This window comes from Athene cunicularia, assembly GCF_003259725.1.
Source record: "Athene cunicularia isolate RWA chromosome Z unlocalized genomic scaffold, athCun1 chrZ_part2, whole genome shotgun sequence".
Lineage (NCBI taxonomy): Eukaryota > Metazoa > Chordata > Aves > Strigiformes > Strigidae > Athene > Athene cunicularia.
Genome location: NW_020799143.1, coordinates 23,919,148 through 23,944,279, shown reverse-complemented (window position 1 = coordinate 23,944,279; position 25,132 = coordinate 23,919,148). Strand labels below are relative to the sequence as shown.

At 40.6% G+C, this 25,132-nt stretch overlaps 1 protein-coding gene across 15 annotated transcripts in view; it reads right to left on the bottom strand.

Annotated features, from left to right (window-relative positions):
* The window catches only part of MPDZ (multiple PDZ domain crumbs cell polarity complex component), an 89,052-nt gene that overhangs the window by 53,739 nt on the left and 10,181 nt on the right, over positions 1-25,132 (bottom strand). For all 15 annotated transcript variants that reach the window (XM_026866355.1, XM_026866357.1, XM_026866361.1 and 12 more), the window contains exons 5-15: positions 24,407-24,620; positions 22,388-22,516; positions 21,275-21,478; positions 18,145-18,259; positions 9,671-9,759; positions 7,866-8,061; positions 6,440-6,529; positions 4,406-4,485; positions 3,550-3,696; positions 2,766-2,933; positions 1,678-1,863 (exon numbers count right to left, since the gene is read on the bottom strand). In XM_026866355.1, the coding sequence (XP_026722156.1) occupies positions 1,678-1,863; positions 2,766-2,933; positions 3,550-3,696; positions 4,406-4,485; positions 6,440-6,529; positions 7,866-8,061; positions 9,671-9,759; positions 18,145-18,259; positions 21,275-21,478; positions 22,388-22,516; positions 24,407-24,620 (1,618 nt within the window). The remainder of the gene's footprint in view (positions 1-1,677; positions 1,864-2,765; positions 2,934-3,549; positions 3,697-4,405; positions 4,486-6,439; positions 6,530-7,865; positions 8,062-9,670; positions 9,760-18,144; positions 18,260-21,274; positions 21,479-22,387; positions 22,517-24,406; positions 24,621-25,132) is intronic.

The following is a 25,132-nucleotide window of genomic DNA, read 5'->3' as shown; positions in this document are numbered from 1 at the left end:
TTTTATTTACTCCTTTATGTCCTGAGTGGCTAAATCTTATGCATGAGCTTTTAATAACCCCAGAGAGTAGTGTTATTAAAAGAGTTGGAGCTCTGCTCCAGATAAAGCCCTCAGCAGGAATGTACCCTGCTGTCCGTACTGCTTATACATTTAGACTTCCACCTATTTTTGATTCTTAAATGTGAAAATTATTACTCCTTTCTAGGTGATGTCCCATTATATATCCTCAGAATAAAATAGTGCTAAATCGCAGACTGCTGTTCATACTGTAATGAGATTTACACACCAGAAATTCAAATACCTCCTACTGCAGTGACAGTATTGCAGACTTTATCCACCCTTACATGTTTGGGAATACAGCTGTGCAATCTTAGATACCACAGTCATAGACAGAAGCAAAAACTTCAGTGACAAACTGAAATGTTTTAACCACATGTCAAAGGAAAGAACATAGGACACACTACAAATGTGACAACATCAAAAAAGAGGTAAGTTTCAGAAAGCTGACTAGAGCTGCAGGATATAAACAAACGCACACTTGCAAAATATGTAAAACTATTTAAGGTACTTCCCACAACCCTCCAATATTACTATCCATAAAATTCAGTAACATAGTCAACCACTGTGTGTCAATGCTATGAAAGAGGCTGAAGCAAAACCTGCCTTACTTTGTGCTGACATGGACTCCAAATACTCAGGCTCAGCTATGGTGTCTCACTGCAGAGTATCATGAGTAGCACACTAAAATGTAATCACTATTTCGTAATTCAGATACTTGACTGTGCCTTTATCCTTCAGATTATTAAACTACACTGCCCTTCACCTTTATCAGTGTGCAAATGCAAAATATTACTGAGGCTTAGATTAATTCTAAGCAGTGCCCTGTGGACTTAATTTCTACCTGGATGTCACCTCCACATGCAAATGAATTTACTCTTAGTGACAAGATCCAGCAGAGAGCTGGGAGGAAACTGGGTCCTGCAGCGCCACCAAGGAGCCAGACAAAAACCTGTGCTGCCTGCAGGGAGAAATTACTTGATGCCAGATTAAAAATTATCCACTGTGACAACTGGGAACAGGAGGAACATTTGTTCTGGGATCCTGACCAAAAGCGGGCAGGAGGCAGGCACTGAGCTGTTCTTCAGGACACACCAAGAGTCACGGCTTAAGAGACTCAGAAATTCTGAAGTCAAACACAAACTGAATGGGGGCATTTAGGCACATCCTGAACAGACAGCAGCTAAGCAAAGGATTTCAGAATTGCAGTTCTGGATTTTAGTAAATCCTAAGCACCTAAGTCCTTTATTGGATCTTGCCCTAAGCACCTCATTGCAGGTGCAAAATACATAGCTAAATGCCTGAATATTCTAACTACATCGTTCATTGCCCCCGGGGCACTAGAAGGTGAGCTTTCTGAAGACCCTAGCATATTACAGATTATCTGTTTTTCTGGACCAGTATTACCATTATCATTAGAACCTGTAGTCTTAATACAGTAAGAGGAATAAGTAATGTAGCTAGTGGGATGCCTACCAGTAGCAATATCCATTTAGCTTTACTCTATTGCTTGGTTTCCATTAACATTTACCCTTAAAATACATATTTAGATCATATTGCAAGATTCAATCAATACAAAGTATTTTGTCCTCTTCTTAAAGAAAGAAGTGCAGAAGTTACCTGGTAGTCCAATATGCTAAATCCAAGTCCTGTACTTCCTTTTTCTAGCTCAATGTGCTGTACTTCTGTTTCCCACATCGCCAAAGACGAGCTTTGCATCTCTTCTGGACTCTGACCCTCATGAGCTATTTCCAAAGCTGTTCCCTCTGTGTCTGAGGAGCCAATGAATCCAAGTTCTATGTGAGTCTGAAAAAAACAAATGTTACCAGTGAAATGTAAATGTTTGTGAATCTGCAGAGACAAAACTCTGTTCAAAAAGAACAAGATGAAAACTGATATGTCTCTAAACATAGAGAAAATGCACTCAGCAGCTACCAAATGAGTCTGATAAACCTAGCACAGAATTCACATATCCTTGTAATAAAATATTTCCAAGACGTCTGTCAGACTAAAAACTTCAGAAATCCTCTTAACACGTTTAAATATACAGAAAATATTGGTTATTAAATGGTATATCTAAAAATATGCCTCAATCTAAACATAGCACTGACAGAAGTCAGAACATTTAATAAAGGATACACACACACTCACATACATACACATGCATATATGTTCTTCATTTCCTTTGGTTTCATAGAAAAGCTTAGGAACTATAAACTGAATTTGGTGCTTGCCCAGAACTCAGAATTAACAACGTATCTTTTCATACATTGCTTTGTACACTATACTGCAGGGCATTCTGACATCTTTAGTTCATCAGCCTGCCCAGAGCTTTGTACTTATGAGTGACAGAAGTGTGTCTTCTCATGAACACACACAGAGTTCTGCACAACACAAACCCAGAAAGCAAAGTTCAAAAACAGATTAAATATATTCAGATTGTAAAGAACACACAGTTGAGTTTGCTGTAAATCCACACACATTTGCAGAAGAGAAGTATCTGGGTAAATAGACCCATGTCCCAGACCTACCAGGATTGACATCTTCTAGTGGCCTAAAGTACAGCTGGTGAACATAAATTGCCTTTTTCTATTTTTCTGGTTCTAAATCCTAAAATACTAAAACGTATTTCTAATCTTGTACAAGAACTTTATGTTTTTTTCTCAAGGAAACAGTTATTTTATGTGATTTTTTTAATGACAAAATACCTTTTCTGTGAGCTGAACCTCAGATAGACTTAGACTCTCCAGTACTTCTGGGTGAGTGATGGGGGTAGCTACTGGACGACAGCACACCATTGTCACCTTAATAGGCAGTTCTTTCAAGATACTGACCACATCCTTGTGGTTTTCTCCAAGCAAAGAGATCTCATTCACCTCAATAAATAAAGAGCACACAGTATTTAGAAGTGCACACAGTGCTTAAAAGTAAAATGAACAAAAAAGGGTAAAAAACCCCACCAACTCACTAATCACCCAATTAAAAAAAAAAAACAACAACAAAACAAAACAAAACAAATACAAAAAGCATGCTAATGGACACTATTAACCCTTAATTTTTTCTCAGTCTGGTGCACAGGATCAGCACCAAAATACATTCTGAACTGAACAGATAGTCTCATAAATTGCATGACAGCACCCTACAAACACCACACACTCTGTCACTTCATGTGGAAGAAACTCACATATTATTTCTAAGAAAAAGATTTAGAAGAGTAAATAGGTGTTCAGTTCCTTCACTGTGTAGGGATATTCCTCTTAAATCTTAATATTTTTGCTGGGTATTCTTATTTGGTGACCTTGAACTGTATCTGAAAAATCTGCTATCAGCCAAGAAACGCATGTAAGCATATACATTCACATAAATATACGTAAGTACATATGAAGTGATGGCTCAAGCACTTCTGGTTACAGCTGTATGCAAGTTACATGTGCTACATTCCCAAGTCACAACCTGTGAGAAGCAAGTCACTGCTCAAAAATTTTTTCTTACTTCCAGCAGCTCATCTCCACTGAACAGCTTGCCGCTTTGTCCAACTGGCCCTTCTGGTAACACAGATCTGATGAAATGATGTCCCACTGTAGCTTCAAGGCTTATCCCTAATCCACTGCTTTCGCTAAATTTGTTAACTACAGCCACCTAAAATAAGATTAAGAAACAGTTACTTTTGACATATTACAGCCATAACAGTTTCCATTTCAATTTACATATAATGAGGTGAATATTCCAGAGGTGAGAAACCAGAAATATTGTCACATGTAATTAGCACAGTCAGGTAAAAACTGAAACTTCTATCACTTACCACTTCAGCATAAACAAGTGAGAACTGTATATGACAACAATGTATCTAATAATACCTACTTCTGCAAAGACTAGTTCAAAATAAAGTTCTAAACTCAGATACTGCTTTTCAAATGTATCTACAGTAAATGTTCTATGCATTATTTAGATTATTACATCAAACAATTCATTCAGTATGCAGAATGGGTAAGAAGTTTCAAGCACTAGCTCCAAATTCTGGCTAATGAAGGGAGCTCGGAAGCTGACCTTAAAAATTTTTCCTCTAATACACATTTATCCTCTTAAAGCTAGGAAATCTGTGAACAATACTCACAGGCACAGTAACCTAAGAGGTTTGTAATTATTTTGCTAAAATCAACACAGAAAAATATATATTTATAGTCATAATTTATAATAAAAATAAATTAATCTCAACAGATTAAGAAGCATATGTATGATTTTTATAAATTCAGGAACAAATATAATACAAACATAATTCTACCAGCATGTCAGCAACATAACAGGTGGACAGACCAATATTTAATAATAGTAATCAAAGTTGACCTACCACTATTTCATAATTTGAACCCATAATCCTCTGCCACTTTGCCTTTGTAGCTGCTTCTTCTGTAGTAGTTAGCTGAAAATCTAAAAGTTATGTCTGAGATTACTGTGGCAAAAAGTGCAACATCCTGTCAATTACTATAACTGATAAAGTATATGGAACATGCAAGACTACGCAATCATTCCCATGATGCCAGAACTCTCCTAAATATTGGCATGTTTTGTCTCACCAGGCTTTAGTTTACCAGAGGAAAATCTTGCAAAACAGTGTTAGATCCCAACCCCCCCAAAATGAACTGTATTTTGAAAGACATGAAGTTTAGTCAAAAAGTTTGGTGTGCATGGCTGGGAAGAAAGGATACATATTTAAGCTAGCCTCAGTGTTGAGTGAATTTAATGCAACTTGACAATATAATGAGCACAAAGCAAATGACAAAGTTAGAAGCATGCCTCAGGCATGTTAAACCAGACTGTATGTGGGCTGATAGTTCATTCAGAGGGATGGCCGAAATATTTACATATGTGATATTGCATACTGATCCTGCATTTTACAGAATGTCCAAGGAAAGTTTTCAAACAAAATCTGAAGGTTTTGTACTTTCAGAACTATGAGCACAACTGTAAAAGATTTTTCTTTTCAAACTGTAGGCCCTAGAGGGCAGTGAGACAATGCAAGTCCTAGCTCTTTTTCTTCTTTTTTTTTTTTGGCTATATACATACTTGCATATATACAAGGAGAAATAATTCTAACAGATAAAGTGCAGCAATGAAATTGGAAGAGAAGGAGGAGAGAAAAGCAATAACGCTGTGAAAAATACGACAGGCTAGCCAGCAAATTGCAACGACTCTTGACTGAAAGTTTATCTGTAGGCTGAAAAAACAGAGAAAAGCTTTCCTTCTGCTCATTTTCCCTTCACTCATACTGTTTCAATTCTAGAGCAGGAAATAAAATGCAGTATTTAGATACAACAGCCAGCAAACACAGCAAATTTAACAGGACCTTACATATTCAAGTTCTATGACTGTTCTGTGCCTACAGTAAGTATCAAAAGAAACTTTAGATCTGAATGCCCATCACAGGCAAAGACTAATATCTTCATTACAAGGTTAAGTTTCCAATTCCAACTCCCACTGACTTTTAGCAAGAATCCAAAGTGACTAACAGCCTCAGACAGTGTTTTAAATCTAGTAATTGCTCAGAAACATTATTAAAAATGAAGGCATTCAAATATGACAGTACTTTCCTCAAAGTAGAGAACCAGCAGTATCTGAAGGAAATGTGTTAAAAAGAAATTCTTCAGCTATCCGAGATAATGGAAAGCATTATGTTATGAAAATATACATATTACAGAACTCATATGGGTCATCCTGTTCAGTTTCCCTCAAGCTCTGGAAGCAGGAAAGTGTTAGAAAACACATCAAGTGCCACCTCATTCTGGAAAACTATCATCACATTGGACTTCTGAAAAGCAGCACAGTACCCTACCAGCTCAAAAGGGAAGGGAAAATACCTGTTAGAAAATAATAATTTCCATGACGATTATGGGAAAGGGAAGGCTGTATAGTGCACCAGAATTGACTGAATTTCAAACACTGAGAACACAGATTGAAATGAATACCAGCTCAGGAATTTGTGAAAAGAAAGTTTATCAGAAGAGGTAAAAGTTCTGAAACTGCAGCTTGGCAGCTGCAGGCAGTTGGAAACATAAGGCATGTTGAGGAACAAAAAGGCTTAATACACAGCTAGACTAAAAAGAGTAGAAATACAAAACTAGACTAAAAACAGGGCTGAGCATGTAGCAAAAGCAGACTGCTTCATGTGACACCTTTGACACATAATTATTTTCAGACACATAGCCAATGATCTTACAGCACTCAAGAGTACATGCATACACACATGATTACTTTCACTTTCTAGCTGTACGTTCTACCTCAGCTACACACCATACAGGAGATAGACAGGCACACAATACAGCTAATCTTTGTGTAAGCACACTCATGTGCCCTTTCACAGAAAAAAATATTAAATGTTGAGAACCTGTTTCCTGTTGTTTCATGTCCTTTCCAATATTTACCACACTGGCACTGCATGGTAGTGATGGGGATCCCTGTTCTGTTTCACTGTTACCTGGAAAAAGAAGAAGCCTTTTCAGCTCTTTAATGTGCTGTGATATTTTTCAAGCTCACAGGCATGCTTAAGGCCACCAACTCTCTCTTACACTGGATTTCCATATTTGGATCCATATGGATCCATATTTGGTGAATGGAATCTGGCATAAAGGGCCCAGAAGAAATACTATATTTTAAAGACATTTTGCCTTCTGTTAATGCTTTGCCTTCTCCAGTGAATTTTTCAATGAAACGAGAAAAAAAAAAAAAAGCACAAATATCAGTAGCTGCATCTCTGTGACTGAAAGAAAAGTTACTGGAAAACATATAACATTCTTTAGTACTCTTTTATCACCTTTTTCTTTTTTTTTTTTTTTTCTTCCTTTTCTTTGTGCAATTCAGGAAGCTGACACTGAAAAATGAGGACTTGGAGACCTGCATACCTGACAGACTTTTCACTTGTAGAAAGCCTATCCTATCACAGAGTTCTATTAGGTATGTTGCTGGCTGTCAGCTGTCTTGAACACCTCTAGGCTAGAGAAACAGCATTTTCTGAGCATTTCCTTTGTAATTTTTACTAAAAGTGGGAATGAGAGGGTGTCATACAGACAGCATACTATTGGGTCTTTTGAAATCTTGTTCAAGGTGGGTATTATGCCTCAGTCTATGAGTTGGATATACTTCTGCTGACATAAACCTGTAACACAAGTAGCTGAACAAAGTCTCTGTATCCAGCTTCTGTGCAGATATTCTGTTCAAACACACTGATTTTCAAAATCTGGCACATATACTTCAAGATGTGCACATCATAATATTGAGCTTCACTAATCTCATCAGTAGCAAAATTAATATTGTTCATTGGCTTCTCAACTTTGTACACATATACAGTTAATGCCCTATCAGATTATTAATAACATCTAGATACAGGCCACTTCTCTCATACTTCAAGCTTGTGACACTGACATGAAGGAGTGAAAGGAACTGAGACTTGCTTTTGCTTATTGTGGAGGGTAATCTCTTTGCTTGCTCTTGAATGCAGCTTCTCACCCTTGAGCATGAATAAAACATTCACTGCCTTCTTACCACTTGAAGATTTGAAGGATCAAAGTGCTGAAGCAACTCAGCCAGAAGTGCAAAGCACTGTAGAGCTTTCAATGCTCACTTTGAAAATGTAGCAAATTATACCATTGTGTCTAACAGATTAATCAAAGTAGACCAAATTCTCCCCCCCATGTACAACAGCTCTGCCAACAGTAATAGCTTCCCAAAATGAATCTTGCCCATTGTATTTCCACTTTGCAATTGACAAGAAAAATGTTTCAAGTCAATTTTAAAGCAAAGACAGTTTTAATTACCTTTGGCTGTGCTACTATCCATTGTTTGGAACAGTAAGTCCTTTTCAACAGCAGCACTGAAGTCCTCCTGGGGCTGAATATGATTTTCCTGCTTAAGTCCTCTTCTGATCAAAGTGAGCCGAACTGTTTGTCCCGTGTGCCGCAAAACATCAACTGCTTGCTGGTTAGTAAAACCCTGAAGATTTGTTCCATCCACCTGCAGGATTAAGCAGCTTGTCAGCCCACAAGACAACACCCAGAAAAAAAATGTCTAGGACAAAATAATATGGTGAGCTCTCAGCATCTGTAAGCCTGAGCACAAAGCATGTGATGACCTAACAACATTGGACACGCTAAGCATTTTCACTGGAGTACCGCACAGTAAGGTTACAATCAGTACCACAGCAAAGTGGAGAAAAGTGTTTTAGGTGCCCACCATCACAGTGGGGTCAGGCAGACCTGCTCTGCGAGGTGGGAGAGGATGGCAGCACGTGCTATGCTGGGCATGTTGTGCAGCCTGCCTGCTTAAACACTTCAGTTACCCCCTCCTCTGAGGAGAAAATACTGGGTAAATAAACCAGCACAGTCATCACCAGGACAGCTGGGGAGGGGAGGGTGAGGAAAGACCCATCTGTCCACTGTGGTAGAAAGAACTACAGATCGCAGCCATCCTGAGGCCAGGTAACCTCAGACACAGTGGAGTCTACTACTGAACACCATGAAGTCCAATTTCCCAATCAAACACTGTTCCAGACAGCCAGATGTTATCTCTGGTCCACCATTTTAATATTTTAAAGAACAAGATTTTGGCCTCTGCTGTCTGAAACTACACCATTATCTCACCAGCTCAGGGTTTCTTCTGAAACTCAAGACTTTGTCATTACTTAATTTCATCCCATAATCCCTAGAACATGCCACTTTTTATTCTCCTCCTTGCAAACTCTGTATCATCCCACTCTTTCTCTGTCTCACCCCTTGGTGCCTTTAATTTCTGAAATAATTCTAAGAATACTATATTCCTTGACTCCAATAGTTGTTTCAGTGTATCTATACAACACATATATTCCATTATTTTAATTCCTTCCACATGAAGAATGACTTCCCCCAGACCCTTAATGATTCTGTTGCCCTTCTCTGAACTTCCTCCAACTCTGGTGTCTAAATACAAAGTAATTAAGAGTGAGGTGGGGTTGTTTAATCTTTCCTCCATACTTAAGCAAACTATACTTAAAAATGTTTATTCTTTTGTCTGAGTTCACTCAAACGTTCTTCTGCACCTGCAGCAGTAGAAGAAATCAACTTTGGAATAATAATTTTTTTCCATTTGTACTCAGCAGTTAAATCATTTTAAAAATCCTATATACCTCCACAAACACATATGTACTCGGAATGAGACAATAAGTTGTTTAGTGATACCTTTGCACAAATGCAAGGACGGATCTGTGACAGACATAAAAAAGAGGTTCCTGCGCTCATGACCTGATTTTCACCACACAACTAGCATTTTATGAATGAAAATATTTTATTTTAAAAATAATTTTGAAAACAGTTGTTTAATTTCAATCAAACAGTGAAACTTTGCCTTTACTAAGCAGACCCTAAAACTCCTACTGATCAGATACACACATAAACCAGATCTTCTTAGGAAACATAAGTTTCACACAGGCAGCATAATCAGAGAGATAATGAGATCAAAGGCTCAGTCAAAAAAAGGACTCACCATTTCAACTCCAGTCCTAAATGTTTTAAACAAGTACTATATGAGCACTTCTTTACAACTTAAAGGAGTTTTGCAGACAAATGAACTTCTTCGTGTGTTTACTTACAACTATAATTTGATCTCCCACGTGGATTCTGCCATCATGTTCAACAGCACTGCCTTTTGTGATGCTTTTCACAAAGATACCAGAAGGTTCTTGGTCAGAGAAACAGAGAAAATTAAATTAACTAATTTAATAAGAAACAATTTAAATAATGCAACAATCTCCCAACTAATGCCATGAGCCAAAGGGAGAAAAAGAAAAAACAATCTCCAAGATAAAGAAAGAATCATCAATAAAGTATATGCTTTAGGAAAATAAAACTACGTTTTACTTAAAAGATGAACTTGATAAATGTCAGCTTGCGTTGGACCAGATTTCATTCAAAATTTTACAATGTCAAATTCTAATTCTTGCTGCAAAAGAAGACATATTCTAACTTATTTTTATCTAAATGTTGAAAGCAGCATCAACAAAAAACATATTTTTGACTTTTGGTCAGATTTAAAACTGCAGGACAGAAAATTCAGTTTGAGTATACTAACCTGATAAATTATGTATTTTCTATGTACTTAAGAACTGCTCAACAAAATGCATGCTTGGATAACCAAATGTAGAAAATTATAAGCAAATAGGACAACTTACACTTGAACTAGTTTTTAAGTACAGCTGTAAGTCAGTATGTGATCCAGTAAAAAAAAAGACATAAAAAAAAAAAAAAAAATCCCCAAAATAGTAGCATTTTAGACTGGTACCGATTTTGAATCAGAAGGAAAAGTCATATATAGAAAACACCTACAGAAGGGACATTATACAAAAAGAAATCCATTTCAGGAAAAACACATTGGAATTTGAAACTTCAATAGTTCATTAAAGTGAAAACCTATGGAGTTCCTGCATATGCATTTTGCATAGTACACATGAAATCGAAAAAAATACCAGCATGAACTGTCACAAAATTAGGTCTGAGGGTCACAGGCCTGTTACACTGGTGTAAGAAATCTTAACAGAATCTACTTTCTCTCAACAGAAGTTGAGAAATTCATTTAACTCTGTTAAAAGAATACATTTGATGGGAAAATAATCCATTAAAAAATGGGTTTTCACATCTGTTGAGACATTCCAGTGCCTCTGCAGATCTGAAACTCATCTTTTATATAACAAAAGTTAGTAGGAAGAAGGGCTAAACCTATGTTTTGGTCTAATGACTATATTCAGTTTAGGAGGAGTAAGACTACAAATATATTTCAGTCTTGACATTGACAATTCTTTTCTGTATTTTCTTAATTTCTTGTTTCTCCAGGTTTTGTGAATAATTAAATGACTGTTCTTACTAACTTCCAAGTGGTTTTGTATTTCGTAACAGCTGTATGACAACATGACATTGCTATTTCTCACTCATGAAAGATTCAGTGGCTGATCTTGTTGTCCAGTAGTTTGATTGCTGCTTCTCTGACAGCAAAGTTGTACTTTAACAAAGTGTTAAGTCACAAAATTAAGTGAGATGCCCAACTAGTTTCTAAGGCAAGATTATCTTCTAATGCAGTAATATGTAGCACAATAATTTAAAATCGAAGATTGGTGATACTCGAACACTGAAGCAGTTAAAATATGCTATGTCCTGGTTCAGCTAGGATAGGGTTAAGTTTCCCCAGGAGAGAGGGGGAAGGGATCTCCAGCAGGGTTATTCATACCATGCTGACTCAGGTCCAGCATGGGAGCATGGGAACATTTTCCTATGTGGCTTTGGGTCAAGGGGAGCACGTGAGCAAGCTGTCTGTAACCACTGCAGTATTTCTCTGTATATCTTTTGTCTTGTTACTGTTATTGCTGTTTATTGTTGTTATCATTGCTACTGTTATTGTTCAGATTGATAATCACACTGTTGTACTAAATTTCTTATTTTAACCCGGGGTTTGTGCCCTACTTGTGTCCGAGGGTGGGGGAGGGACAAGGGCATCATGGTCTCCCAGTCCTGGCAGGGCTTAAACCAACACAGCCATCTTTGGCGCCCAGTGTGGGGCACAAGAGGGCTGAAATAACAATCAAAAAGGAAAAGACCCTGACCAGAATGTGTTAGAGCAATCTGTTGGGTGTAATTTTTCTGTTTGTATTCGTACAGTTTAATAATAAAATGTTTGCAATGCTGGCCCACTTGCTTGCGTGGTGGGGCTCGATTAACCCTTACATCCACTGTGTATTCCCAGTGCTGGTGTTTGTTGTCGGTGGAAAAATTATAAAGGGGATTGTTTTGTCATACTGGCTACTGACTGCTTATAATGTGTTTGCATCGCTGCTTGTGGCCGTGGGCCAGTACCTGTTGGCTGCCTGGGCTTTTGTTAGGGGTTGCACCCACTCTATGCGTGAGCCAGGGGAAGAGATTCTCTCAGGTTTTGAGAGTTTCAATTATCCTTGGAGCATCCAGGCCAGTGTGATCGTGGCACAATGCTTTCTGAATGTCTGCCTGATTTCGGTTTTGGCCATGCGGCACTTCTCTAACAACAGCAGTGCCCGGAAACCTGCCCCGAGGTCAGATAACAGTGAGTGGCAAGGGGTGGGGGAAAAGATGGGCAAAGGCCTGCATCAGTGGGCACCCCCAATGCTTTGGAATTTCACTCCTGAACAAATGCAGAGCCCTGAGACGCTGACGGAGTGCTTAGAAAGGGTGTGTTACCAAGCTGGCAAAACCCAGGAGACACAAATCGCTGCAATGTGTTGGGGACTTGCCCATGCCTACCGTGTCCTCTTTAATACCACCCACTGCCCTCAGGGGGGAGAAAGGGCTGCAGGATCTGAGAGTGAACTTACTGGAACAGCAGCTGGGCCAGGGGAACAGGCAGAGCCAGGATCAGTTGCCTCCACCAGCACAGCAGCTGAGCCAGAAAGCCAGCCAGTGCTGGTATACCAGAAAGTCAGTTCACAAAGTGGGGGATGGAGATGAGCCAGGCCCAGCACAGGAACAGGAGGAAGGACCAGATGTGATCATCAGATCTCTGTCCCCGACTGAGCTGCGAGATACACCGAGAGATTTCGGCCACCTGGGAGGTGAGAAGGTTTGCACCTGGCTGCTCCGATGCTGGGACAATGGAGCCGTGCTTTTGAAATGGAGGGGAGAGAGGCCAAGCAGCTGGGATCTTTGGCCAATGATGATGACATTGATAGGGAAATAGGGAAACAGACTCAAACCCTCAGCCTTTGGAAGTGACTCCTGCTCAGTGTAAGGGAGAGGCGCCCCTACAAGGATGATATCCTATGTCAGCTAGGCAAATGGACCAGCATTGAGAAAGGCATCCAGAACCTCAGGGAACTGGCTGTGTTTGAGATGATCTATGGTGATCTGAATGATGAGCAGTCACCCATGGACATAGATCAGGCCCCTTGCACACACCTGATGTGGCGAAAGTTCCTGAAGAGTGCACCAGAAGCACACTCGAAAGCATTGGCAATAGTGTCCTGGTGGACAGACACCCACACTCTAACAGTGGATGGAGTGGTTGGCAAGCTCCGGCAATATGAGGGAAATCTCCCTTCATCTCAACATTCCTGGGTCTCAGCTGTGGAGGAACTGTCTCAGAGGGTCCAGAAAATGGAAGAGGACATGTCCTATATTCCACCTGCATGGGCTGATGTCTCAGCCATTAGAAGTAAACGTTTCCCCACCCAAGAGAAAGGCAGCAGAAGGCACACACCACGAGGCACCCTGTGGTTTTTCCTCCACGACCATGGAGAAAACATGAGGAGGTGGGATGGACAGCCCACTGCCACCCTAGCTGCACAAGTAGAGCAGCTGAAAGGGAAGACCATCACAAAAGGGGAGTCTTCCAAGAAGAGCGCAGCCCCAGTGTCCAGTCAGAAATCCCCCAGACAGAATAGAATGGCCAACGTTATGTCTGACCCTCTTGAGGGGACCAGTAAATCATTCTTACAAGAAGTGAGTGATGATGAGCAGGATTAGAGGGGCCCTGCCTCCAGCCAGGTGGAGGAAAGGGATAATCGGATTTACTGGACAGTGTGGATCCGATGGCCTGGCACATCAGACCCACAAGAGTATAAGGCTTTGGTGGACACTGGCGCACAGGGCACCCTGATGCCATCGAGCTACAGTGGGGTTGAATCCATTTGCATCTCCGGAGTGACAGGGGGATCCCAACAGCTGACCCCATTGGAAGCTGAAGTGAGCCTGACTGGGAAGGACTGGCATAAGCACCCCATTGTGACTGGCCCAGATGCCCCGTGCATCCTGGGCATAGACTATCTCAGGAGAGGGGACTTCAAAGACCCAAAAGGGTAGCGGTGGCCTTTTGGTGTAGCTGCCCTGGAGGAGGTTGAACAGTTGTCCACATTACCCGGACTCTCAAAGGATCCCTCAGTGGTGGGGCGGCTTAAGGTTGAGGAGCAGCGAGTGCCGATTGCTACCAGGACGGTGCACCGGTGGCAGTACCGCACCAACCGAGATTCCCTGGTCCCCATCCATCAGCTGATCTGTCAACTAGAAAGCCAGAAGGTGATCAGCAAAACTCACTCCCCCTTCAACAGCCCTGTATGGCCAGTGAGAAAGCCTAATGGCGAATGGAGGCTAACTGTGGACTACCATGTCCTGAAGTGACGCCAGCAATGAGTGCTGCAGTGCCGGACATGCTCGAGCTCCAGTATGAACTGGAGTCGAAGGCAGCCAAGTGGTACGCCATGACTGACATTGCTAACGCCTTCTCCATTCCGATAGTGCCAGAGTGCAGGCCACAGTTTGCATTCAGTTGGAGAGGCATCCAGTACACCTGGAATCGATTGCCCCAGGGGTGGAACCACAGCTCCACCATTTGCCATGGACTGGTCCAAACTGCACTGGAGAGAGGTGGGGCTCCAGAACACCTGCAGTACATTGATGACCTCATTGTATGGGGGGACACAGACGAGGAAGTCTTTGAGAAAGGGAAGAAAAAAACTGAAATCCTCCTGAAGGCCGGCTTTGCCATTAAGCAAAAGAAAGTTAAGGGGTCTGCAAGGGAAATTCAATTCCTAGGAATAAAATAGCAAGATGGGCGTCGCCGCATCCCAATGGAGGTGATAAACAAGATAACAGCCATGGCCCCACCAACCTCTAAAAAGGAGACTCAGTCTTTCCTGGGCCCTGTGGGGTTCTGGAGGATGCACATCCCGAACTACAGCCTGATTGTGAGCCCTCTCTACCACGTAATCCGTAAGAAGAATGATTTTGAATGGGGCCCTGAGCAACAACAATTCTTTGAACAAATTAAGCGGGAGATTGCCCAAGCAGTAGCCCTCGGGCCAGTCCGGGAAGGGCAGGAGGTTAAGAACATGCTCTACACCACAGCTGGGGAGAACGGCCCTACCTGGAGCCTCTGGCAGAGAGCACCTGGGGAGACCTGAGGCCGACCTCTGGGCTTTTGGAGCCAGGGATACAAAGGCTCTGAAGCTAATTACACACCAACTGAGAAGGAGATACTGGCAGCGTATGAAGGAGTTTGGGCTGCCTCAGAAGTGGTTGGCACTGAAACACAGCTCCTCCTGGCACCCCGACTGCCGGTGCTGGGGGGGATGTACAAAGGAAAGGCTTCCTCCACACATCATGCAACAGATGCCACGTGGAGTAAATGGGTTGCGTTGCTAACACAACAGGCTCGAATAGGGAACCTCAGCTGCCCAGGGATACTAGAGGTGATTACGAACTGGCCAGAGAGCAAAGATTCCGGGATGTCACTAGAACAGGAGGTGACACGTGCTAAGGAGGCCCCACCATATAACCAGCTGCAGGATGAGGAGAAGCGATATACCCTGTTCACTGATGGGTCTTGTCGTATTGTGGGAAAACATCGAAGAAGGAAGGCTGCTGTGTGGAGTCCCACACGATGGGTCACTGAAGCTGCTGAGGGACAGGGTGAACAAAGCCAGTTTGCAGAGGTGAAAGCCATCCAGCTTACTTTGGATATTGCTGAGCGGGAAAAGTGGCTGAGGCTCTACCTCTACACCGACTCGGGGGCAGTGGCGAATCCCTGTGGAAATGGTTGCAGCAATGGAAACAGAGCAACTGGCAACGTAATGGTAAAACCGTCTGGGCTGCTGAAGTATAGCAGGACATTGCAGCCCGGGTGGAAAACCTCGTTGTGAAGGTGCGCCATGTGGATGCCCATGTACCCAAGAGCTGGGCCACTGATGAACATCGACACAACCAGCAGGCAGACCAAGCTGCTAAGAGGGGCTCAGGTGGACTTGGACTGGCAGCACAAAGGTGAACTGTTCATAGCCCAGTGGGCGCATGAGACCTCGGGCCACCAAGGTAGAGATGCAACATACAGGTGGGCTCGAGATCGAGGGGTGGACCTCACCATTGACACCATTGCAGAGATCATCCACGGATGTGAGATGTGTGCTGCGATCAAACATGCCAAGCGGGTGAAGCCCCAGCGAAATGGAGAGCGATGGCTGAAATACAGATATAGAGAAGCCTGGCAGATTGTCTACATCACACTGTCATAGACCTGCCAAAGGAAGCGCCACGTGCTCGCAATGGTGGAAGTAACCACTGGATGGCTGGAAGCTTACCCTGCACCCCACGCAACCTCCCAGAACACCATCCTGAGCCTTGAAACCCAAGTCCTGTGGCGACATGGCACCCCTGAGAGAATTGAGTCAGACAATGGGACCCACTTCTGAAACAACCTCATAAATGCCGGGGCAGAAGAACACGGCATCGAGTGGGTCTACCATATCCCCTACCACGCACCAGCCTCTGGGAAGATCGAGCACTACAATGGACGGTTAAAAACCACATTGAAAGCACTGGGAGGCGGCACCTTCAAAAACTGGGACGTGCATCTAGCAAAGGCCACCTGGCTAGTCAACACAAGAGGATCTGCCAGTCGAGCTGGCCCAGCTCAGTCAAAACCTCCACATGCTGTAGATGGAGATAAAGTTCCTGTGGTGCGCATGAGGAATATATTGGGAAAAATGGTCTGGGTTAGTCCTACACCAGGCAAAGGTAAAGGAAACCCATCCACGGGATTGCTTTTGCTCAAGGACCTGAGTGTACCTGGTGGGTGATGCAGGACAATGGGAGAGATCCGATGCGTACCACAGGGGGACTTGATTCTGGGTGAGAACGTGCCGTGAATTGTGCTGTGCCTTTGTTAATTATTGGTTTGTTATTGTTAACTGCTAAAAGGCAGCTGGACATGACACAAATGGTATAAAGGGGTGGATTATGTCCTGGTTCAGCTAGGATAGGGTTAAGTTTCCCCAGCAGAGAGGGGGAAGGGATCTCCAGCTGGGTTATTCATACCATGCTGACTTCAGGTCTGGGTGCGTGAGCACGGGAATTTTTTCCATTGTGGCTTTGGTCGCGGGGAGCATGCAAGCAAGCTGTCTGTAACCACTGCGGTATTTCTCTGTCTATCTTTTGTCCTGTTTACTGTTATCGCTTTTTATTTTTGTTATCATTGCTCCTGCTGTTGTACAGATTGCTTATTAAATTTCTTCTTATTTTAAGCCAGGGTTTGTGCCTCACTTCCAGCCTGACCAGTTGAGGGTGGGGAAGGGACAAGGGCAACGTGGTCTCCGGTCCTGGCAGGGCTTAAAACCATCACATGCTATCAGATCTATCACACATTCTACAGTTCAATTTCCCTTTTAAAGATTCAACTGGAAGCTGCTAGAAAGCAGACTTTCACAAACTGTGACCATCCTCCATCACCTATGGAACAGATTGTTAAAATTTAGTCCAGCTTCTCAAAGCCAACAAATTATGTCTATAAACTGCTAATAACACAGGATATAACTATCCATACATTTCTCTAACAATATATACATGGGTAAAAGTCAAATGAACAGCTCTTTGAGAAATTTTACAACACATTCAACAATTGTCCCTTCCCTACAGTATTGCATTTACCAAATCCCTCACAGGGATGCCTACGAGAGTTCCGGATCATTTTTTTGAAAAACGTAGTGGAAATTACAAAATAAAAATTCAAAACTGTACATGAACATGAACTGTAGCATTTCTTTATTTAAATTATTTATTGGCTGCAACAGCCCAGAGGTCAACAAACATTTACTATATTCAGGTCACTAGAGGAATTCTTGATCTGCCAGCAGTACTACACACATTGTTTAAAAAGTAATAATAATATCTCCTAAATCTACTCAGAATAGTAATGTATAATCTTGCAGAAGCCTTTTGAAAATTAAAATATAATTTTAAAATCCAGCTCATTCTAATAAAAATGGCTCAAGCTATTTTAGATTTGCTTTGCAAACACATATCAGCACAAGCTTTAGACAAGAGTGAATATAAAAACTGATTAAAAAATGTTGAGGTGGAATTTTATAATAAAACTGATTCCTTCTGATCTGAATGTCCTTCTCACAAAAGGATAACAATTACTTTTTCTTCACAAACTTTAAAAATATTTTAGATGGTCAAGGATATTTTTAGAGATGCTATATGAAAACTAAAATTAAGTCTTTGATGCACATAAACCATAGCACACAACAAATTGTAAATTGCAGGAATCAATAAATACCTGATGATTTGTCTCCAATGTAACCAGCAATCGTTATTCCTAATCCCTGGTTGTTTTTAGTGAGTTCAACACTGAATTTCTCCCCATCTTCAGAGCTATCAACAGAAGTATCTGCCTAATAAGAAAAGCATGATTAGAAAGGAAGCTTTTTTCTTTTATGTCATTAACCCCACCACATTCTTTTCTGTCATTAACATGTAAAACTAGACACAAATGTAAAAAACAACAACTTTGCTTCTCCTCTTTTTCGGTGTTCAGGAGAGAAACTAGATATAGGCTACATTCCTCAGTGTAAAGCAATGCAGGTAATATCCTCCCTGCCCCACTGCCCCTGGCATATTAACCCTATAATATCTAACCCATAAAATCATTATTCTATTACCAAAATGACTGATGAGATTAATGCAAAGTGAACAATGACCCTCTTGTACACTAAGATACACAAACCATACTTAAAATATTAGAATATGCAGCTTGTTGCCCTTCTGGGACATCCTCAGACCCAGCTTTAGACTGCTGTGTTATTAAAAAAGAAGAAAAATAGATCAAAATTATATTTTGTATTCTACTTGTTTAAATTCCTGGTCAATAACTATAGTTAGTTTTTTCCCTATGCATGTTTAAAACATAATAAATGCTGTTACTAGTGAGGCAATTATGTTTCTTGTTTTTGAAAGACAAAAATTCTGGTTTAGAAAGTAGCAATTATACTGCCAGCTAGTTAATAATGACAATCTCTGCTAATATCTACTAGAAACCTTCAAATTTCAACAAAGAATTTTGGGGATAATTAATTCCTTTATTATTTATTTAATATATTTATTTTTATTCATTTAGTTATTTTTAATGAAAGTACAATACATATTAAAACCCCATTTCAGCTATACTACTTTCATATTAAAAAAAAAAAAGATCCACTTTTAACAATTAATTTCAACTTTTTAAAAAGTATTTTTTTTTATTTTTCATCTTTCAGCTGCCTAAAACAGGTAGCCACTAGCCACTTTCATAGCTGATATATATCAGTGTATGATTACATATACAAGGCTTCAATTTCATTGTATCGATATGGACATCAATATTTATGCACATATTTAAAATAGAAATTCATAAATATAGTACAAACCTATCAAGATCCTGCTATACTCCTATTTTATTCTGTCTCCTGCATGACAACTAGAAGCTAGTATTTTTTAAAGTGCCAGTACAGCAACCAGGTAGACACTTAACTAAACCCAGTTTGACTAGATGAGTATGCACGTCCCAAAAAATAGAAGACTTCAGAGAGCTATGATGCTACTTGCCAAATGAGAATCTGACTTCAGTTCTGTATCTGAACAACTCCACCCAAAACCACAATAAACACAAGAAAAATACATCTCTACTGCTTTAACCACCCCTCTGCTTGATAATATAGGATTATTTGGCCACAGGTAATGCCCCTAAAATCTGCTCCGATTTCTACAATCTCATTAATTTTTACAGCATAAACTTCTGCCAGGGACATTATGAGAAGTGCCTATTTTGGAAAGCCATTCTGCTCTCACTAATAGCTTTAAGAGCATCAAGAAGTCTTCAGCCACCCTGTATTTATCAGAAGGAAAAAGAAAAACTCAACTGTCTCCATCACAATCCTCACTCCAGACCCAAACTAATGAGGCTTGCAGCACCATTAACAGGGTGTACCCTCCAAGATCAAGACTTGTGCAGGCAGAATCAATTTTAAAATAGTCTGCCTTGTGCCAGGAGAGATGTAGCAGGAACAAGGTACTGAGAAGGATAGAAACAGAAAGGAAGATGTCAAAAAAGTCAATTTGTGCTACTTGGTGGCTTTGAACTATTTCTTTGGTACTTGAAATGCCATACATACTGCAGCTGCAGACAGAGGCTTCAACACTGCATCACAGAACCTCAAAAATGCAAACAGTGAAGAAATATACAGCTTAAATTATCAAATTCAGCTTCTCTTTTGAGACTGCTGCTTTTCAAAGAAATAATATTTGGACTACATACTGATCCCTTTATCTAAAATACAGCCAGGTTTTCATGCCTCCTTCACGTCTTTAGAGACACAACAGTGCCAGTTTGTCACTCCACTCAGATGCTCAGAAGACTCCATGTTAAGATTAACTTTCTTTGCCTTATACAGAAAAGAGGCGATCAATATATGTTTCTTTTCTACAGATACCACTACAATGGACAGAGGCAAAATAATGGTAATCATTCAAGAATCGTTAAGTCTTTTTTAATTCCCAAGTGATCTATTTGAAATGTAATTTATAACTGGGAAGAAAATGCCTAGAAATACAACAGCAAAAAGTAAAACAAAAAATTATTTTTAAGGCACAAATTCTGTCTGGTTGTAGGCTCAAAAACAGCCACCAATTTTTTTTTTTTCTTTCATTCACTTACTCCATGAAATCACATTTAAATGTATCTGGTCATAATTATACATGAAAAACATTACTTCCTGGCTCCCATTACCAGGCTTTGATGCAAACATGCAAATGACCTATTTTGTAGAGGTTTTGAGCTGACAAGACATGATAATATTTACAGCATTTTTTAAGTGGTTCGTAGAGGAGAAACAGCACAGAGAGCACAATCATCAGCAAGGGAATAAAGGTAGCAGTTTTTGTGGAAGATGTCTAGCAAATGAGCAATGGCAGGTGATGTAGGAAAGAAGCATCATCTGTGTGCTGGCTGGAACAGGGAGGAACTGTCTGATGGATGGCTGCAGTGATACGGAAATAAGAAATGCTCCCAGAGACAAAAAGGACAGGCAGAAAGAGAAATGCTACAGAGCCAGCTTGCTCTGTCTGAACACTGCACGGCTTCAGTTGCTCCCCAAGTATTACAGCACAATCACAAGCAACCCAAAACCAGATGCTATTCAGATCACACTTATGGAAGTCCTAAGTCTTGATTCCAAAACGCTTCAGGTGTATAGTTCCTTGCACTGTGGACTCATGACAATTAACTTCTCCCAGACAGTTATCTAAGAACCCTACTGGGAAAGAAAATCCTGGCTTTTAAGAACATGTGTGAAAGGCATTCAAACAGCAGTTAAAAGAAAAGGAAGTTTGAATTCAAAGTTTGCCATGAGTTAAGTATATTCACTGATGCTTACCTGTTTCTCTGGTGTGGAGATGGGAACTGGTGTACCTGGAGGACCTGCTGGTGGAGGTGGCTCCTCAACAGGACCTCTTGCAATTACCAGTTTCACCCGATTTCCACACTGCCTCAGAACTTGCGCCACCTGCTCACTGCTCATTCCAGCTAGATCCGTATCACCAATTTTCAAGATGTGATCTCCACTACACAATCTCCCATGCTAGAGAAAGAATAATGATAAAAGAACTCTATTAACATCCTGCCATTTCTCCCTCATACCATACAATTAGAAAAAAAAACATATAGCTTTAGTCGGTTTTAAGAAATATGAATCAGGTGACATTTTTTGGGTGCCAAGTCAATATCATGATAACATGGAGAAGGAAAGTAGGTTGCCTAATACTACACTAATTTTACTACAAATTTCTCCAGAAATATCCAGGACATCCTTTTTCAAGCAGTCAGTCAGCTGAGCACAGAAAAAAATTCACATTGTTATGGTTACTACCTACCAGTATTTAACAACTACACATTGATTGAAGTTCAGGTTTCATTTCCAAACACACTTCCAAAAGACAGCATACAAATACATATTCACCTTTGCACTTCTATTTGAAAACTGGTCCTCAGGATTAACCATAACTTCAAAATAAAACACATTTCTCTCCCTCAGCATGATCCAGTTTTTTATAATGCTATACACTGGTTTACTCTCTTACTGACTTACCTTCAAATCAATAGAAAAGCTTCACGTTAGCCCATATGAAGTGTATCAAAGAGACAGGTCTGTAAAAGGAACCCATTTATCTGCTCAGGGAAGGAGTGCATCAGTAAATCCTGTCCATACATCTCCAGGCCCTGTTATCAGGTCACCACTTCCATGACTGGAAGACTGACCAGTATAATGTAACAGTTTTGAAAATGTGATTTAGAGCCTAATCCAGCTTCTACACTCAAATGCACAGATCTCCTGCACTAAACACACTTTTACTGAAGATAAAATTCACCACTTATTCTCTCTTTTTTACACTTATGAGGAAAAAAGCTACCAGTACTTCACATGATTATCAAAGTAAAGAGTAACTTCACATCCTACTGAAGAGTAAACAGAAGGGTAGGTTGAATTTACCTGATCAGCCACCCCTCCTGGAAGGATCGTTTTAACAATCACTCCAGTTGACTTTCCGCCCACTATCCCAAATCCCAGACCCGAGCCATCATTCACCAACTCAATGGTCTCCACATGCTGCCAGTGAACCTAAAATGAACAAATACAAGCTTTCAAATGATTAAAATAAGGACATATGTATTAAAATTTGCGAAACAGTTTATCTTATTTCTTGGGTATGTTTCTGAATAAAGTAAGGTAGAAATATGGGACCTTTCTAACAATTACTATTAAGATTATGTAATATTTAAGCAATAAATTGCTCATTTCATAACATCTGGAATTTTTGTGGTACAAATCAGAGCTGGGTAGTGTGTCAGGCCTTTCAAAAACTTGCTGAATTAATTTAAGCAGCAACCTAGGACTCTCCACCTTCATGTCTCATTGCAGTAAGTGGGAAAAATACTGCTGCTAGGAAATCTCACAAGACTGGAAATCAAAACCTTCAGTTAAGTGCATGTTCACATCAGCCATTATAACAAAGCACTGGAGAAAGTATAAATCCCATTCAGAGGTTAACGCTGAAAGTAGCACCAGGTATTGCAAGGTAGGTTAGCAAAACTGCCCCCTGTGTAATGAACAAAGATTTCCCTGCTGTCCAATGTCAACAGCACTGCAATGAAATAGCTCTGATGGCAGGCTTCATGTTCTGACAAGAGCTCTGAAAGACAAATGCTAGCTTGCTCACATGGGGCAGTACTGACGGGATGACTGGAAGTTCCTGGTATTGCTTCTCCTGAAGAACAAACCATACCATAAACTCATCTGAACTTTAAAACTGCAGCTTGTGGTCCACCAGGCAGAATCTTGAAAATAAGCAGTTACTTTGGAACAATCAAGGTACTGCAAATTCAAAGCCGTGTAGTACCTGTTTGGGGTTCTGCAGTCTTAACATAAAACAATGATGAGCAAGGAAAGACTGAAGGAAAAAATACCTCCAGATTAAGCTGCTCTGCTCCCTTATTTGAAAACAAAGGGAATAAAACATCTGGGAATAGCATGCATAAAAAAAGAAAGGGAACTGTGGTAGGTTTGAAAGAAACTTTTTTCAAGCAAAGGAATATGTAGGCAATCACATAGAGAAAGAAGTGTGTCACACAAATAGTGGAAGAGAGCAGGCCTCTCCTATGTTCTGAAAGGAAAAGTTAGGCCAATCAGTTTTATTCCTGCACACAGAAGAATAATTCTGAAATTCTTCACAAAAAGTGTTACGCTAATGATTAAAATAAACACAAAACAGCTGCTTTATCCAGACTGATTGCTCCATATACTTCTGACTATCCACTCCCTTAAAGGAAGAACCACTGATGAATGAATAGCTAAACCTACAGAAACTGAAGACAGGCTGTTTCATCCCAGGACAAGCCATTACCTGACTAAGGTACCAGGAAGAGAAAGTACAGTTAATATCACCATATTTCTGAGCTATGTTCTCTACACCTGGATGTGCAAAATTTTTCAAAAGAAAGGAAATGTAGCAGGAAAGGAAATGTATTTTCTGGGGGTCCTCAAGTATGTTCCTACACATGGCATTTTGATGGTGCTCTTGTTGCTTTAATTGAGCCTCACTGCTAACAGACAACAGAGAAGCACCCATCTACCTGGTGGTGCTGATCAGATTACAATGCCTGAAAAACTTCTGTTTGCCCAAGCAGAAGGCAAAGAGAAAAAAGATCCTCTTTACTGCTACCTCAAAATAAAGCTTCATAAAATAAGGTAAACATGCTCTATTGGCATTGGTGGATACAGAGAATTTGGCAGATGGGAAGAAGGAATATGTCCAAGATCAAGATCCCCCCTCAAGCAAGCCTGAATATTTTCTACTCCTTGCATGGGAAAAGGTACAACAAAAATAAATTGACAAAAAAATATCAAGGACTGTGAAATACATACAAGTTACAAAAACAGTCTCAAAATACTAAATGCAGGAAGTGCATACATGCCCAGAACTGAATACGCAGACATCTGGGGTATACTCACCGGGTTGGAATGGGCTGAAACTGTGCTAGCAGCAGATGGAGACCGGGAAACTACAGGACTGATGAGCTGAGGGAAAGTGCCCCTGGCCACAACTAGCTGGACATTATCTTTTGCTTTCTGTAGGATGCTGATAGCCTGTTGATGTGTAATTGTCTGATCAAGGGGTTGTCCATTAATAGCAAGGATTTGATCTGCTTCCTTCAGCTTTCCATCTCTGTCACACATGTGTAAACAGGGAAGGAGGAAAACAAAATAAACAAACAAGAAAAACCAAAGAAGTGTTGCCACAAGAATTACAGTATTTTGACAATTTTCCAGTACTTTTAATAACCTGTTTTCTATTTCCCCCACTTCTTAATCTCTCCCCGCAGTTTTGCTGAAAGGAGCTGATGCAGCACCCTAGTGATTGCTTCCTTTGAAGCTAATCCCACTGCCACTCTCCCCTGGCTACTACCCCCTAGCTAGCTTTCTTCTCCCAGTACCCCCATGCGAGACTAAGCATATTAGATCTCAGTCACTCCCAACCACAGCCTGGGAAGTTAAGTTTATTCTTGACTTTGAGCCTCTTGCTTAACAGACCAAGTGCTCCGCTTTGTTCAGCGCACCCATTTTGAATATTCACTAAACCATGCAGTGGAACACGCTTTCATCAAGATGTTACAGAAAGAAATTTTGTTTTGCACAAAACAAATGGGGGGGAGGGGGGGGAGGAAGTAAATATGTATT